The sequence below is a fragment of the Hemitrygon akajei genome, chromosome 13 (assembly GCF_048418815.1).
Source record: "Hemitrygon akajei chromosome 13, sHemAka1.3, whole genome shotgun sequence".
NCBI lineage: Eukaryota > Metazoa > Chordata > Chondrichthyes > Myliobatiformes > Dasyatidae > Hemitrygon > Hemitrygon akajei.
Genome location: NC_133136.1, coordinates 88,327,136 through 88,343,912, shown reverse-complemented (window position 1 = coordinate 88,343,912; position 16,777 = coordinate 88,327,136). Strand labels below are relative to the sequence as shown.

General features: G+C 39.7%; 1 protein-coding gene across 1 annotated transcript in view; it reads right to left on the bottom strand.

Annotated features, from left to right (window-relative positions):
- Positions 1-16,777, bottom strand: part of cops4 (COP9 constitutive photomorphogenic homolog subunit 4 (Arabidopsis)) — a 55,990-nt gene that overhangs the window by 35,528 nt on the left and 3,685 nt on the right. Inside the window, exons 2-3 of the mRNA XM_073065025.1 lie at positions 8,034-8,113; positions 236-387 (exon numbers count right to left, since the gene is read on the bottom strand). Coding sequence (XP_072921126.1) covers positions 236-387; positions 8,034-8,113 — 232 coding nt within the window. The remainder of the gene's footprint in view (positions 1-235; positions 388-8,033; positions 8,114-16,777) is intronic.

The window sequence follows — 16,777 nt, the reverse complement described above, 5'->3', positions numbered from 1 at the left end:
ATCCACCATAATTTTCGTTCCCTCATCAGAACATTTGAATTTTCCTGTTTGGTTGAGCCGGAATCACACTGACCCTAGACATGTGTTGCTGACTGAAAGGGGCCTCACCGTTACCCATGCAAGCTCAGTTACATGGATGTTAGCTAACAAGCCGAGGTTGGTATGAGCCACGGTGAGAGGATTACACTTGCATAATTACAAATAAAGCATTTATAAAATTCTCTCACTGGCTTACCTGTTCTTCAAATGAAATAACTCTAGGCTGGATCTTTTCCAAAGTAAAATGGTAAATTTCTTTGGCGGTACCATCAGAAAGATTCGGTAGATGCGAGCAAAAGTCAGTCAGCAGTTGTCTGGAAATCACTAGACTGACGTTTTCATTAACCACTGTATTCAAACAGAGAAGGACAATGAACCACATGCCTGCCATAAAATGTTGCTAATAATTTACTGCATCTCATCACAAAACACAATTCATGATTATCACTGCAAATACAGTGGATTCCGACTGAGACGTATTGGGGCCAGTACAGTATGGCCCAATTAACTGGCGGCCCCAATTAGCCAGTTTCATGGAAATAGTTAAAAAGGTATAAAAAAGACAAAGTACTGTTTAACTGAATCATGGATTATGTATTTAACTGAAATACAGAACAAATTAGAACACTATACAACAGTACTGTAAAACTGTATTAGTTTATAATAGTTGGTTTGGTGGTTGTCCATCTTATGACAGGAAACCTGTGCAGGAGTTTTTAAAGTGAAAAATCCATTGCAATGGAGAAGTTGCACTCTCTCTCAACCTCACAAGTTTGGGTCCAGTAGTCTGAAGGTCATCACATCTGGGGTCTTTCTTGGTTGCAGTGGTTGACCATGAATTCTTCTGTACCTTGTCATGCCCTTCACTGTCCACAGCGCGCAGAAGCACCTTCCTGCCGTTGGATCTCACTGTAGGTAGCATCTGCCCATTATACCAGAGCTGACTTCACGTGCTAGCACAGGCTCGGCCCTATCTCTTTGTGGTATAAGACCACCTGCTCCCCTCACCTGGTTTAGCCCGCTTGCTACAGCAGTGCACTGCAGTGTGGCTGCTATCACATGCAGGTACTTGGAGCCACAGGTAAGAGTTGAGTGTATGCTGACGTGTGGTTTTTATTGATTGTAAATGAACAAAATCAGCACAGACACCCAAGTATAGATAATGGACTGTCTTCATACAATTTTTGACAATTGCATCCTCCAAATCTTCATAATCGATGACTGTCGATACATGTTTCCCCACGCTATTCGAAGGTAGAGCGTTCCTATGAAACCGTTTTTAAGCCAAAAATGTCGTAAATTGAAGAAGCAATTACCATTAATTTATACGGGAAAATTTTTTGAGCGTTCCCAGACCCAAAAAAATAACCTACCAAATCAAACCAAATAACACACAAAACCTAAAATAACACAAAAGTATAGTAAAAGCAAGAATGATATGATAAATATACACCCCATATAAAGTAGAAATATTATATGTACGGTGTAGTTTCACTTATCAAACTCGGGAAGACAGCGAGCTAAAATCGATTTGAAGGGAAAAAAATCGGCATGTACATGCATGTGCACATACACGCATACGCACGTACGCACATGTGCACGTACATGCATGCACACACAACCGCCCGCACAAGGCTTCACGGTCATTGTAGTCTTTCTCGGGGTAAACACACGTATAAAGCGGGCGTCTTTGTTTCGTAAAAGCGAAAATCCTCTTTGGTTAGCAAAAACAGGCACTGATGTAGGTCTTTTGTAACAGCGAGCTGTCGTAAAGCGAACGTTCGAAAAAGGGGGGACCACCTGCACCTTCAAATTCTGCGTAGTTCCTAATTTCTTGAATAGTGAAATAATTTCGTTTTCACTCAAGGCCATTTCTGGAATCTCCAAGCCTGAATGCTTGAAACTACAGTGAGTGAAAGAGTCCTGAATTGTCTTACTGCTTATTTCTTGCCAGCTATCAATGACAAAAATCACTGGTTTTTAAGCTCTGTTTTTGTTGAGAGTGTCAAATCCAAATCTGAAATACGTATTCTGATGATATTTCAATGCAATATATACCAACGTCATTTGTTCAATGACTGCCTTATACAAGTAAATGGAGCTGTTAATTGGGTGAAGTAATTTCTTGTTTAGAACCACCATTTAAAAATATAACTAGATTAACTAGGTTTCATTGTCAGGAAAAGCTATAAGAAAAAAAAGCCTATTTTTAAAAGATTATTTCTTACACTCATCAACATTAGTCTTTGTACTGTAAATGTATCAACATTCATGTTAATCAGTTACCTGGGGCTTGATACAGTTGCAAGGAAGTGTTTGTGAACCCTTCGCAATGACCTGGTTGTTGCATTAATTACTCATAAGATGTGGTCTGATCTTCATCTAAGTCACAATAATAGACAAACACAATCTGCCTAAACTAATAACACACAAAGAATTGTACTTCTCATCAATACTGAGTACACCATTTAAACAATCACAGTCTAGGTTCAAAAAAATACATGAACCTCCAGGATAATGCCTTCTACAAAAGCTATTTGGAGTCAGGTGTTTGAATCAATGAGATGAGATTGAAGGTGTGGGTTGTAAAGGTGCCTTGCCCTATAAAAAAGACACATGCACCATGCCTTACTCAAAACAACTTTCAGAGGACCTTAGAAGAATAGTAGAGATGCATGAAGCATTTCTAAACACCTGAGTGTTCATCAGCCCACAGCAAGAGAAATTGTCCACAAATGGAAGAAACTCAGTACTGTTGATACTCTCCCTAGGGGTGGGCGTTCTGCAAAGATCACACGAAGACCACAACATGCAATGCTGAAGGAGGTGAAAAAAGAAACCAAGGGTAACAGCAAAAGACCTGCAGAAATCACCACAATTTGCTAAAGTCTCTGTTCATGTGTTCACTATAAGAAAAACACTGAACAAGAATGGTGTTCATGGAGGACACCATGGAGGAAACACTTGCTCTCCAAAAAACACTGCTGTACAAGCTTGCAGAAGACCACCTGGATATTCCACAACACTTCTGGGACAATGTTCTGTGGACAGATGAGACAAAGTTGAACTCTTTGGCAAAAATCTACACCGCTATGTTTGAAGTAAAAAGGGCACTGCACACCAACACTAAAACCTCATCCCAACTGTGAAGCATGGTGGAAGGAGATTCATGGTTTGGGGCTACCAAAATCTTTTCTTTGTACTTCTGTCAGTTAAATAAAGGTTCACATGAATTAACGTATCACAGATTTTTGTTTTTATTGCATTTTGGAAAATATCCCAACTTTTCTGGAAATGGGGTTTGTAGTTTAGGCAAATTGTTTTTGTCTATTATTGTGAATTAGATGAAGATCAGACCATATTTTATGAATAATTAATGCAGAAAACCAGGTATTTGCAAAGGGTTCACAAACTTTCTCTTGCAACTGTAGTTTAGATTTAATATAATCTGATGGTGACTACTTGATGGTGAAGACAGAAGACCAATCTTGTAAAAATCATTCTTTTAATTCCTGCATAAATTATTATGCAAGGTGTGCTGCTTATTATCCCAAGTAGGTTAGTAAACACTTATCCAGATGTCAAGATGAGTTTGGACTTCAATCATTTAAACTTCCGGGGCGCCTCAAGGCGACTCGTTTGGCAGCAGAACTCTCAATGGATACGATTAAATATTCTCGTTTCAGCCTGATACAGCTAAAAAGCACAACTGCTTCCAAGGTCAGCACAGTCAACAAAGACATCTTAACATCTTTAAGTTAAATATCACTGCTTAAAACTGACAGGAACAATGTCGATTGCACGCAGGAAACTTGGCTGGAGTCAGGGATACAAGTGTGTTTAAGGAAATGGGGTTTTAAACTCCCAATACCAACCATCTTGCTGGCAAACATGCAGTCAATGGTGAATAAAATCAATGATCTGACAGCTAGGGAGCTGAATCAGAGGAACATTAGGACTGCATGTGTCCTTTGTTTCATGGAATCCTGGTTAATCCCTTCTGTACCCAATGCAGCGATTCAGGTTGACGGGTTTACTATACACTGTCAGGATAGATCTATAGAATCTCTCAAAAGCAGAGGTGGAGGAGTATGCCTCATGATCAACTCTTCTTGGTGCACAAATAATCAGTGCGGTCCCAATTCTGCTCACCAGACCTGGAATATCTAGCAGTTAAGTGCTGTCCATTTTACTTACCAAAGCAGATTTCTAGGATCATTCTGGTAGCGGTAAACATTTCACCTCAGGCCAATGTCAATCAGGCTTTAGATGATTTAAGCAATGGGATCAACATGCACAAAACAGCACACCCTAATGCCTCCACTATCATTTTGGGGAATTCTAACCAGGACAATCTGGAAAAAAAAAATCACTAAGCAATTACCATCAACAGATCACTTGGAATACCAGCGGAAACAACACACTGGACCACTGTTACACCACCATCAAGAATGCCTACAGTGCTATTCCACACCCTCACTTCGGGAAGTCTGATCACTTGGCTGTACTTCTACTCCCTGAGTATAGGCAGAGACTGAAGACTGCAGCACCAGTAGTGAGGACCAAGAAAGTATGGACAAGGGAAGCACAGGAGCGCCTATAGGACTGCTTTGAATCGGTGGACTGGGCAGTATTCAGGGATTCATCTTTGAATCTGGATGACTATGCTGCAGTTGTTACTGACTTCATTAAAACCTGTGTGGATGAGTGTGTGCCCACAAAGACTTACTGTATATTCCCAAACCAAAAGCCATGTATGAACCAGGAGGTACGTCATCTGCTGAAGGCTAGATCTGTGGCATTCAAGTCTGGTGACCCAGTGTCTGTACCAGAAAACCAAGTATGATTTGTGGAGGGCTATTTCAAGGGTGAAGAGACAATTTCGAACGAGGTTGGAGGCGACATCAGATGTACGACAACTCTGGCAGGGTTTGAAAGACATTACTTCCTACAAAGGAAAACCCAATAGCATGAATGGCAGTGCTGCTTCACTACCAGATGAACTCAACGCCTTCTATGCCCACTTTGAAAGGGAGAATACAACTACAACTGTGAAGATCCGTAATGCACCCAGTGACCCTGTGATCTCTGTCTTGGAAGCCAATGTTAGGCAGTCTTTAAAGAGGGTGAACCCTCGCAAGGTGGCAGGCCTTGATGGATTACCTGGTAAAGCTCTGAAAACTTGTGCCAACCAACTGGCAGCAGTATTCAAAGACATTTTCAACCTCTCACTGCTATGGGCGGAAGTTCCCACTTGCTTCAAAAGGCAACAATAATACCAGTGTCTAATTAGAATAATGTGAGCTGCCTTAATGACTATCGTCCGGTAGCACTCACATCTACAGTGATGAAATCCTTTGAGAGGTTGGTCAAGACTAGACTGAACTCCTGCCTCAGCAAGGACCTGGACCCATTGCAATTTGCCTATCGCCACAAAAGGTCAATGGCAGATACTTTTCACATGGCCTTAAATCACCTGGACAACACAAACACCTACGTCAGGATGCTGTTCATCGACTATAGCTCAGCATTTAACACCATCATTCCCACAATCCTGATTGATAAGTTACAGAACCTGGGATTCTGTACCTCCCATTGCAATCGGATTCTTGACTTCCTAGCCAGAAGACCACAATCTGTGTGGAACGGTGATAATATCTCCTCCTTGCTGACGATCAACACTGGTGCACCTCAGGGGTGTGTGCTCAGCCCACTGCTCTACTCTCTATATACCCATGCCTGTGTGGCTAGGCATAACTCAAATATCATCTATAAATCTGCTGATACAACATTGTTGGTAGAATCACAGATGGAGATGAGAGGGTGTACAGGAGTGAGATATGCCAACTAGTGGAGTGGTGTCGCAGCAACAACTCTGCACTCAATGTCAGCATGTCAGTAAGACGAAACAGCTGATTGTGGACTTCCAGAAGGGTAAGACGAAGGAACACATACCAATCCTCACAGAGGGATCAGAAGTGGAGAGAGTGAGCAGTTTCAAGTTCCTGGATGTCAAGCTCTCTGAGGATCTAACCTGGTCCCAACATATCGATGGAATTATAAAGAAGGCAAGACAACAACTATACTTCATTAGGAGTTTTAAGAGATTTGGCATGTCAACAAATACACTCAAAAACAAAAATGTCTCAGGGCTTATTTAACATATGGACCAAATATAAAATCATGGATTTTTACAGTATGAAAACGGGCCCTTTGGCCTAATTCATCCATGCCAACCTAATTCTCTAAATAAGCCGGTCTCTTCTGGCTGCACTTGGTCCATATTCCTCAAAGCATTTCCCCTTGCAGCTCATCCCAGAAACCTACCATCGTTTGTGAAAAGAGTTGTCCTTTAAATCTTACCCCTCTGACCTTAAACCTATGCCCTCCAACTCTGGGAAAAAGATTGCAACCGATTACCCTACACACATCCCCACCCCCCAATTCTACATACTTCCACAGGTCATCCCTCTGCCTCCCACACTCCAGGAAAACAGCCTGTCTCTCCCTACAACTCAAGTCCTCCAGGCCCAGTCACATCGGTGTCAATCTTCTCCACATTCCCCCCCACCACCCCCCCCAGCTTAATGACATACACTCTGAGGCTAGGCTACCAAAACTCCAAACAACTTGCCAATTGCAGTTCCATCAACATTTTGTTCAGTTGCAACAGTACATCCTGAAAAAGGGAAAAAAAAATTGTAGACGTTTCTGCTGCCTGACCTGCTCAGTATTTCAGACAGACATACTTTATTGATCCCAGGGGAAATTGGGTTTTGTTACAGCCGCACCAACCAAGAATAGTATAGAAATATAGCAATATAAAACCATAAATAATTAAATAATAAGTTAATTATGCCAAGTGGAAATAAGTCCAGGACCAGCCTATTGGCTCAGGGTGTCTGACACTCCAAGGGAGGAATTGTAAAAGTGTTCCTGTTATTTTTTAACCAGAATTCCAGCATGCTCTGACTTCTGTTTCAACAGTTCATTGCTGTGAGATTGTCTTAATTTATCATCTTAATTAATCATTAGCCATTTTAACTGTTTTAGTTGTAATATCCCATAGTAAATATGGGATTCTCACTCCCAACCTTTCCATTTTAAGGATCTCATGTAACTTTCTACTAGATGGTACCTGTCTGACCCTTCACATTACCGAAATTTTATTGAAAATTGCATATAGACAAACAGAATCTAGATTACTTTATACAGACTTGTTAAAATGACCCTGCAGAAATTAAACAGACTATCAACTCCTTCACGTTTCTTACTGATCATTATCAATTACTCCAAATATTAGAAATTCTAGTGGAAGACACATAATAACCATCAAACTCATCCTATAGATTGGCACAGTTAAGAGAGCCAACAACAGACTGCATTGAAAAGTTGGGTTCAATCCTGACCCAAGGTGCTATCTACGTGGAATTTGCCCATTTCTCTCTATGACTTCGCCAGTTAACCCCCAAATCCAAACAACACGCAGTTGGTAGGTTAATTGGCCACTGTAAATTGCAGCTAGTGTGCAAGTAGTAGAATCTAGGGGTATTGAAGGAAATATGGGAACTTTTTTTAATGGGATTTGTGTAGAATAGGGGTGCTTGATGATAAGCAGGGACTGCATGGGCCGAAGGGTCGTTTTCTATTCTGTACATCCATGCATGAACAGAAAGTTTCAGGGAATACACCACCCACGATTCTTCAAACAAAATATAACATTCTATCCTACAAACACTTGTCATTACGAAAACAGCTAGTAGGGATCAGATAGTTGTTAAAATAGAGAAGCAGATAAAAAGAAATGCTGGCTTGAAATGGGAGAAAGTATCTTGAATTGTATAAAGACCAAAAGACTGTTAGTTTGAACTATCATGAAGGAGGTTACCTCAAACTGGGAAGTTAAGGAAGGAGAGTTATTTTTAAACCAGAGAATATAAACAAAGGACAATCTTTCCCCAGTGTCACACACAATGCACATTAAGAATACTCACTAGCTTCAACAAAAGCCTTCAAAGCCTCTAGCTGCTCTGCTCCTGTGAGCTGTAAAGCTTTTTCCAGGATCTGGCGGTACCTATTAAAGGACACAAATGGAGGACAGATTTTGAGTTTGATTCTTAAAACAAATGTGTACTTTAATATTTAAGCATTTTTCCAAAATATTAATATAAGAAACATTACCATTAAAATTTAACCAGTGGCAAGCCAATGTCATACAAAATTAAAATGAAAATTAACTAAACCCTGTAAACCAGGAACATCAAATTACATACATCACCACAGACCCAAGGTGAACACATGTCTGATCAGTTTAAATTACAAATAACTGAAGGCTAAATTTATAGTGTGATGGAAAAATGCATTCAGTTATGCCCTATTGGCTTCATTTCTCAAAAAAATTACAAAAGCATCACTGATATTAGTTACTAAATTCAAAGGATAATAAGATTTTTAAAATTTAAAGGTATCTTTGTATTCATTTTGCTACAATTAAGCCACACAATGCAAATCAGATTGGAAATCTGCATCAATAAATCCATGGAAATGTTTTTGTATTAAATGTGACAAATTACTCCATCTTAATTTGCTCTGAGGTCTAAACTGTTTTTAAATTATATATTCCAACATATCAGTTTAACATGTCCATTACTTTCATGAAACAACACAAAGCAGTGTAACAATTTCTTGATTTATTTCTGGTGTTTCAATCAAAATAAATAAAATGCTTTTAGATTTTACACTGTGCTTCCCATACAGTGAGATATTTACTACCTCGGCAACCAAAGAACAACTTTATCATCCAACCATATGGAGGTAATGTCTTTAAGGAAAGTAAGCAACTTGGCATTAATTAACCACAAGGTGAAGATTAATCACAGTGAAGAAAGCTCTTTAGCCCATCTAACCTGTGAAATTCTGATTTCACATTGCTTTGCTTCTAATTTTGAAAGTTTTGAGCAGAAGACCACTGGTCCGATACCATCCTTCCCTCGGCCAACCCTATCTGTCATGGCCTGGGGACCTTGAGCTTATGCCATCCATTACTTTCTCTACTGTGCTTCCAGAACTGTCTTTTACTTCTTATTAGAAAGACTGAAACAGTTCCATTGCTGTAGCATCTTTCAAGGGCATAGGTTGTTCCAAAGCATTTCACTGGTAATTATGTCCTTTTACACAGCTGTAGGGTTGAACAAAAACGTTCCTGGCTGAACACACTGTATGACGATTATTTATGCATTTCTTCATTATCCCTACCCTCCTCTAGCTTTCTTCCAAAAAGAATCCTGTGTAATATGGGAGCCAGAACTGAATAATGTACTTGTATGGCCTCTGCAAAGCAATTTGAATATGAACACCAGCTTCAGATATATATACTACAATTTTGTGAACTTAGAAGCATTGTTTTAAACACACATCCGTATGTCCTCAGGTATTCCTGCCCCCAGTGGCAACTTATTGCATTTTTTCACTTAATGTCACTTCCTTCGTTTCACTACTTTAGACTTACAGTAATCCAATATTCTCTGCCAGCATTGAACTCTGCCACAAACTCTCATCAGATACACTTTTAGGTTCTTATGGAGCTTGAAAGGGAAGATGTAGGACTGACATTTCACTTGCCTTCTGGGCAAAAAAACAGGGGCTATAGTCTCAAAATCAATGCAGATGAGAAGCAAGTTCCTTACCTGGAGAGTGCTGAAGCTTCAAACTTCTCTGCCCAATAAAAATGTGGAAGCTCGGTTACTAACTATATTCAAGTTGGTGTTTGATATAAGGGAATCAAGAGAAAGGAGGTTCATGCAGGAAAGTGGCAGGGAGTAAAAGAGCAGCCATGATCATACTAAAGGCTGATTTATACTTGTGCTTACGGGTTACACCACAGCCTACGCTGTAACCCTGATTTTCACTTCTGCGTGGTAGCGAGCATGCGTTGGTGTGTGCCAAAACACTAGTTGGCGGTGGGGTTTCTACACCACTGTGTTGAGTTTCTTCATGAGAGACATGGACAAGGAAATGCATTTCAAACATTTTCGCATGTCGGCAGGTGGATTTGACAATTTGATTCATCTATTTCACATCAGTGTACGCACAGCCTACAGATATGGCGGAGAAGAAGCAACTGGAAATGCGATGCTACCAAGCGGACCAATCACAGTTGTTGCAGTCTGCGTCGCCGCGACATGTTAGTAACTTTTCTGGAGAAGTGCTCATCACCCTACAGTGCAGGGTAAGGCGTAGGGTACATGTTACCTACGGCATCGATGCGATGCACAAGTATAAATCAGCCTTAATTAAGCAGGCAGAAGGAGCTGTAGAGCTGACCTTGTTTCTGTTTCATATATTAGAGATTCAGTGGAGCCACAGTTATACAGCATAAAAACAGACCCTTCAGCTACAAAGTCTGCACCAATCATCAGGCACCCATTTATACAAACCCTACAAGAACCTCACTTTATGCTTCCCACATTTCTATAAACTTTCCCCATCTCCTACCACTTACACTAGGGGCAATTCACAATGTATTTGAGATGTGGGAGAAAATGAGAATAACTGGAGAAAGCTCATGTAGTGACAGGGAGAATGGGCTATTGCCACAAAGACAGCACTAGTTATATTTACATTCAACATGGATCTTTGAAGCTCTGAGACAGCAGCTCTACTATCTGTACAATTGTGCTGCCTTGAAAAGGGGAATGAGAAGAAAGGGTTATAGAACTGGGCAACAACAAACATTTTTGCTTTTCTCTTTCAATACTTTTATTAGTTTCTGTATAAAAGAATACAGAATACAAGAAGATATATATTATAAATCAAAAAAATAAAATAGTACCATTGTATTAAAATACAGTTACAATCACAAAACCCTGTACTCATAAAAATTAATTAAATCGTAATATTGAAATATAATAATTTTGTTATACAGAAAAAAATCTAAACCCACTACCAAAGTCAGAGCTGTTAGGAAAAGCAAGAAAAAAGGGGGGGAAACCCTTATCATATAATAAAATATATTATTAGCCACCATCTGAACTTTTACAACAAATCAAAAGTTTTGAAAATAACTCAAAAATGGTCCCCACAATGTATAAGTCTTGACTAGATTCAAAAACTGAACAATGGATCTTCTCTAAATTTAAGCATGACATAACAACCCGTAACCATTGAGCATGAGTAGGCGGAACAGCATCCTTCCATTTAAGCAAGTGCACCCTCCTAGTTACAAGAGAAGTAAATGCAAATCAGGTGTCTCCAAAATGAAGTCTTTTCCTCCAACAATACCAAATAATGCAGTCAAAGGGTTAGGCTTAAAATTTACCTTGAAAAGTACTGAGAAAGTCTGGAATATTTTCTTCCAGTATCTTTCAAGGCTCGGACATGCCCAAAACATGTGAATTAATGACGCTTCTCCATTATTACATCTATCACAGAAAGGGGATACAGTCGGCCCTCCTTATCTGCGAGGGATTAGTTCCGGGACCCCTCGTGGATACCAAAAAGCGTGGATGCTCAAGTCCCTTATTCAACCTGTCTCAATGCGGTGGACCTTAGGACCCAGCGGAACCCCAGACCTTATTTAACCTGTCGCAGTGCAGTGGACATTAGGACCTGGCGGCGGAGCTCTGAATCCACAGTGTTTCTGTTCTCGAAAATAATCACGATCACGATTGAAAATAAAGTGGAAATAATAAAGCAATCGGAAAGAGATGAAACGCCATCAGTCATTGGAAAAGCGTTAGGCTACAGTCGGTCAGCGATCGGAACAATTTTAAAGGATAAAGTGATAAAGGCCCTGCCCCGATGAAAGCTACAATTATTACTAAGCAACGCAGTGGTTTAATTATTGGGTTTTGGGTTTTTGATCCTCCACATCAACGGTCTGTCACTGGATCGAACTCAAGAACTTCTGTTCCCAAGCCCGGCGCTGAATCCTATGCTCTTAAGCGTTTTATATGCATAGAAAGGTAAAATATATACTATAAACTAAGACAAACGTTTGATTAACTGATGCTAAATAATACTGGATGTACCTGTTTCGACTTACTTAGTAAGAGAACTTCCGATTTTTTTCTATCCCAATCCACGATAACCCATGTACATCCTCCCGTATATTTTAAATCATCTCTAGATTACTTATAATAACTAATACAATGTAAATGCTATGTAAAATAGTTGTTATACTGCATTGTTTAGGGAATAATGACAAGAAAAAAAGTCTGTACATGCTCAAACAACAAGAGTTGGAAGAGCACTTCTGGGTTTTCACGATTCGCGGTTGGTTGAATTCGCGCATGCAGAATTCGTGGATAAGGAGGGCCGACTGTATATCCGAGTAAAATCGAGATAGCTTATCTTTAGACATGTGAGCCCTATGAACCACTCTGAATTGTAAAAGGGAATGACAGGCACATAACGAAGTTATTAACCAATTTTAAAATTTCATTCCAAGTTTCCTCAGAAATTGAAGTCTGTAAATCTTGTTGCCAAAGATTTTTAATTTGTCTATAGGAACATTTCTCATTCCTAACAACATACCATAAATATTGGACATTGAACCATTATAAAAAAAGGTTTCAAACTAAAAATTACATCTAATAAGTCCTTATAGGAACTTATAGGAAATGTATATAATTGAGAACGCAGAAAGTCTTTAATTTGTAAATAACGAAAAAAGTGAGTTTTGGGTAAACTATATTTAGTTGACATTTGCTCAAACAAAAGAAGACTTCCTCCAACAAACAAATCCTGGAAGCATTTAATACCCAATCTATCCCATTCTTTAAGAACTGAGTTGGTCATTGAAGGTCTAAAAAAATAGTTAAAACAAATGGGACTAGACAAAGAAAATCTCAATAAACCAAAGAATTTCCTAAATTGTACCCAGATCCTCAAAGTATGTTTAACTACCAAATTTTCAGTTAGTTTACTAAAAGATAAAGGGAGTGAGGATCCGAGAAGAGAAATAATAGAAAATTTATTAACAGAGTTAGCTTCTAAAGAAACCCATCTCGGACAATCCTCATGGTTAATGTAATATGTCCAAAACGTAAGATTTCGTATAATACATTTTTGCTTTTAAAATTGATCACATTATATATTTTTTACAACAGACTCTAAATCAGGTGCTGTTAATTTTCAGCAAGCCAATGAGAAATCGAGACAAGGACAGCAATGGCAGCAGCAGAAACTGGCATGTAGTCACAGGTAACAAATAGCTGGAGTGATACAACAAGAGAAAAATGGGCCAGCTTGAGTGGTGGGGATGTAGAGTCTGCTCGTGGTGGGCCAGGGCGATAATATGTGGTATGACTGTTGAGAAATCTAAGTGGCTGAATTCAAAAATCATTATCCAAAATGTCTGAAGTTAAAAAACAAATTTATGCTTACAAGGAAAAATTGTATCCTGCAGTAGGGCGTGAGTTGAACTGGAAGACAAATATAAAATAAATAAATAAAATAATCAATCTATCATCTAATGACAGTAGCCCAAAACTTCATGCAGACATGAGTTTTTTGGTACTCGAACAATAGAAAGTTAGTTGAACAACTTCAGTTCCTACTTCATGTTACTTCAGTGCAGAGTGTGTCATCTGATATGGGAATGCAAAGAAAGTCACTATTTTTAATATTTATTTATCCGCCTATTAGGAGCTGCTGGCAAGACCAGCATCCCCTCCCAACCCAAAATGTTTCTGAGACGATGGTGATGAGTCTCCTTCCCAAACTGCCACAGTATCTCTGCTGAAGGCAATTTCATAGCACCACAGGGCAGGTTGAACAAGGACCTAGACACTGCGAAGACAAAGAACTTGCAGTGCATTTCTAAATCATGTAGCCTGGACCGAAATCTGCAGGCAGTGGTGTTCCCATGCACCCATTGCCATGTCCCTCTTGACCGCAGAAATTGCTGGTTAGGATAACTTTAGCAAGGAAATCATCACATACTTTACAAATGCTATACAGGATGATCGCTGTATGCTGGGAATAGTTGATGGGGTGCCAATCAAGCTAGCTACTCCATCCTGGGTGACATCGAGCCTCCCAATAGCCAATGGAACTATACTTGTCTAAATGGAAGCAAGTCCACCTGATTTTTGCTTTGTGACGGTGAGTTGCCCAGCCGCTGATCTGCTCGCATGGTCATACACTCAATCAAGTTGAGTATTTGGGCCGTAGCGCTCTTCACAGTGTCACTGGTGGGGGTCTCATCAATGGAAATGCCACTAAACTTTTGAAACTGCCTACACTGGTTACTATTAGTCACTATATCCAATTTGCTGCATGCACACTATTCAAACAAACCAGAGTATTTTATGTCATTATTTATGAAATTACTGCCAAACCTTCAAAATCCACTAGCAATTAACTTTAGTACACGAAGGTAAGTATTGAATAAACTCTTCTCAGGCTTCCAGCCAGGTACAGGTATCAATTTTAACCAAAGCATGAAGGTAAGAAGTACTGTCCCCTATAACCACTCACCCCTTGCACCTGCTCAACCACCCAATACCATTGATGACTTTATTTTACAAATACCTATCCTTGTGTTTAAAGTTACTCAGCAAAAGGCCCAGTGGCCTGTATTTCCCAATTTTCCTTTGCCCTGCTTTCTTCGGTGGTTGGTTCCATCTGCTACCTCTGATCTGAAAATCTATGGATTTCTGGAAAAATGACAGTCAGTTACTGCACTCTTTCCAAACCATGGAACGCAGGTATTGAAACACAGACAACAGGAGTAGGAAGAGGCAATTCAGCCTATTGGGCTGCCTGCTCCATTCATCGCAATATGACTCTTCGTCCACTTCCACGCAGTTCTCACCTTTTCCCAAAATTCCTTGATTCCTTAAGCACTAACAAATACAGCTAACTCATTCATCAAAATCAAAAGACAAAAACATGCAAATACTGAAAGTCGGAAACAAGAACAAAGATACTGGAAAAACTCAGTAGCATGGCTCAACAGAAAATGGCTTAGTGGTGACAGCAATTGCACTTGTCCGTTCATATGTACCCTGTTCTACTTCCTTATCTTTCCATACTAAAATCTTACCTGTGTCCTTCTCTTTTCCAGTTCCAAAGAAAGGTCACAGACCCAAAACATTTGACCATTTTTCTTTCCTCAACTGCGAACTGATTGGTTGAGTTTTTCCAGCATTCACACTGTCCTTGCATCATATTAGAGTTCCTCATCCTTGGATACATTTCATGACTTGGCCTCCACTGCCTTCTGTGGTGGAGAATTCTGCTGGTCTTGATCTTGCTTCTTAATGATGTACCCCATAGCCCAAGCTTTTAGGCTCTCTAGCCCCTGACAGCATTTACAAAAATGAATTTTATAGGTTTCTAAGAGATTTCATTCAATCTTCTGCTCTGGTGAATGTAGGCTGAGCTGACTCAATCTCTCCTCATACATCTGTCCCACAATCAGCGGACAGTGCAGAACACCCTTGTCGTAATCCCTCCACAGCAACCTCATAAAATGGCACACAAAGCTATTCATCAAGGACTTGTAAACCTGCAGTAATCTTGGAGATTTATTCATTTTCTTTTTCATTTCTTGAACATTTACATGCTAATAAAATTTCTTTCAGTTACTTAGAGCATCTACAAGCTTTTTTTTTCTATCTTCCTCTGACATTTTCTTACTCGCCAACATCACTCTTCCTATCTCCAATGACCTACTGGTTTCTTTCTACCTCTGTAGAAGTTTTTAGAGGCTGTTTTTATGTCCCTGTGCAGATTACACATGTATTCTATTTTTCCTTGTCAAAGTATTGATCCTTCTTTACTGAAATCTGAAATTTTCCAGTTCCCAGGATTACTGCTTGTCTTTGGCAGTATGATAAGAATTTTCACTTGATCTAATACTATGTTTAACCTATAAGTTTAACTTTCCAACCAAATGCTAGTGTAACTGCATTAGCAGCTAACACAATGCACGAGGAAGTAGCAGAACTGTCATAATTATCCCTATCGACAAAATGTCACACTTACTATGTTAATGGCAACTGAATTCAACTGTTTAATTTCTGTGACACATTCACTAACAAAATACTTAGGGAACAACATAATGTAATATGTCATTGCAATTTTTATTTCCACTTGCTCATAAATGAAATCAGGCTCTGACTTTTCAAATCCCTAAAGCATCCCCATTGATTACTGGGTCTCAGTACTTTATAGCTTTTTATAATGTATTGCACTGTACCACTGCCGCAAAACCACATTTCCCGACATACGTCAGCGATATTAAACCCAATTCTGAACAAAGTGGCAAAGTCTGCTCTGAATACTTGACACAATCCTACCTACTCAAACGTCTTCCCAGGGCTTGGGTAGATGATGATTCTTCCCCCCCCCCCCCCCCCCCCGAGTTCTGAGAGTTCTAAGTGGCTGATGAAGCCGGTGTGGAATCTAGAGATTCTAGCACATGGAGGTGCTTGCTGGGGCTGGTGGGTGGATAGCTTTCTGAAAACCATTTTTTCTGGGCTCCTGCACAATTTAAAGATGTTCAAAATTATCAGTGCCATCCTGAATACTCATACACTTCTTCTAAGTGGCCTTGGGTTAGGATACAAACATGTTGGCATGGTTATTATATATTTTCAAGAAAATCACCAAAGATTTCAAGACTGGAGCACCTACACTTTTTTAAGTAAGCCAGAAAGTCAGGAGACATTGCCCTACCTACAGGGGAGTCACTGAGACGCCACATTAACTCACTGGCACCAAACCTAAC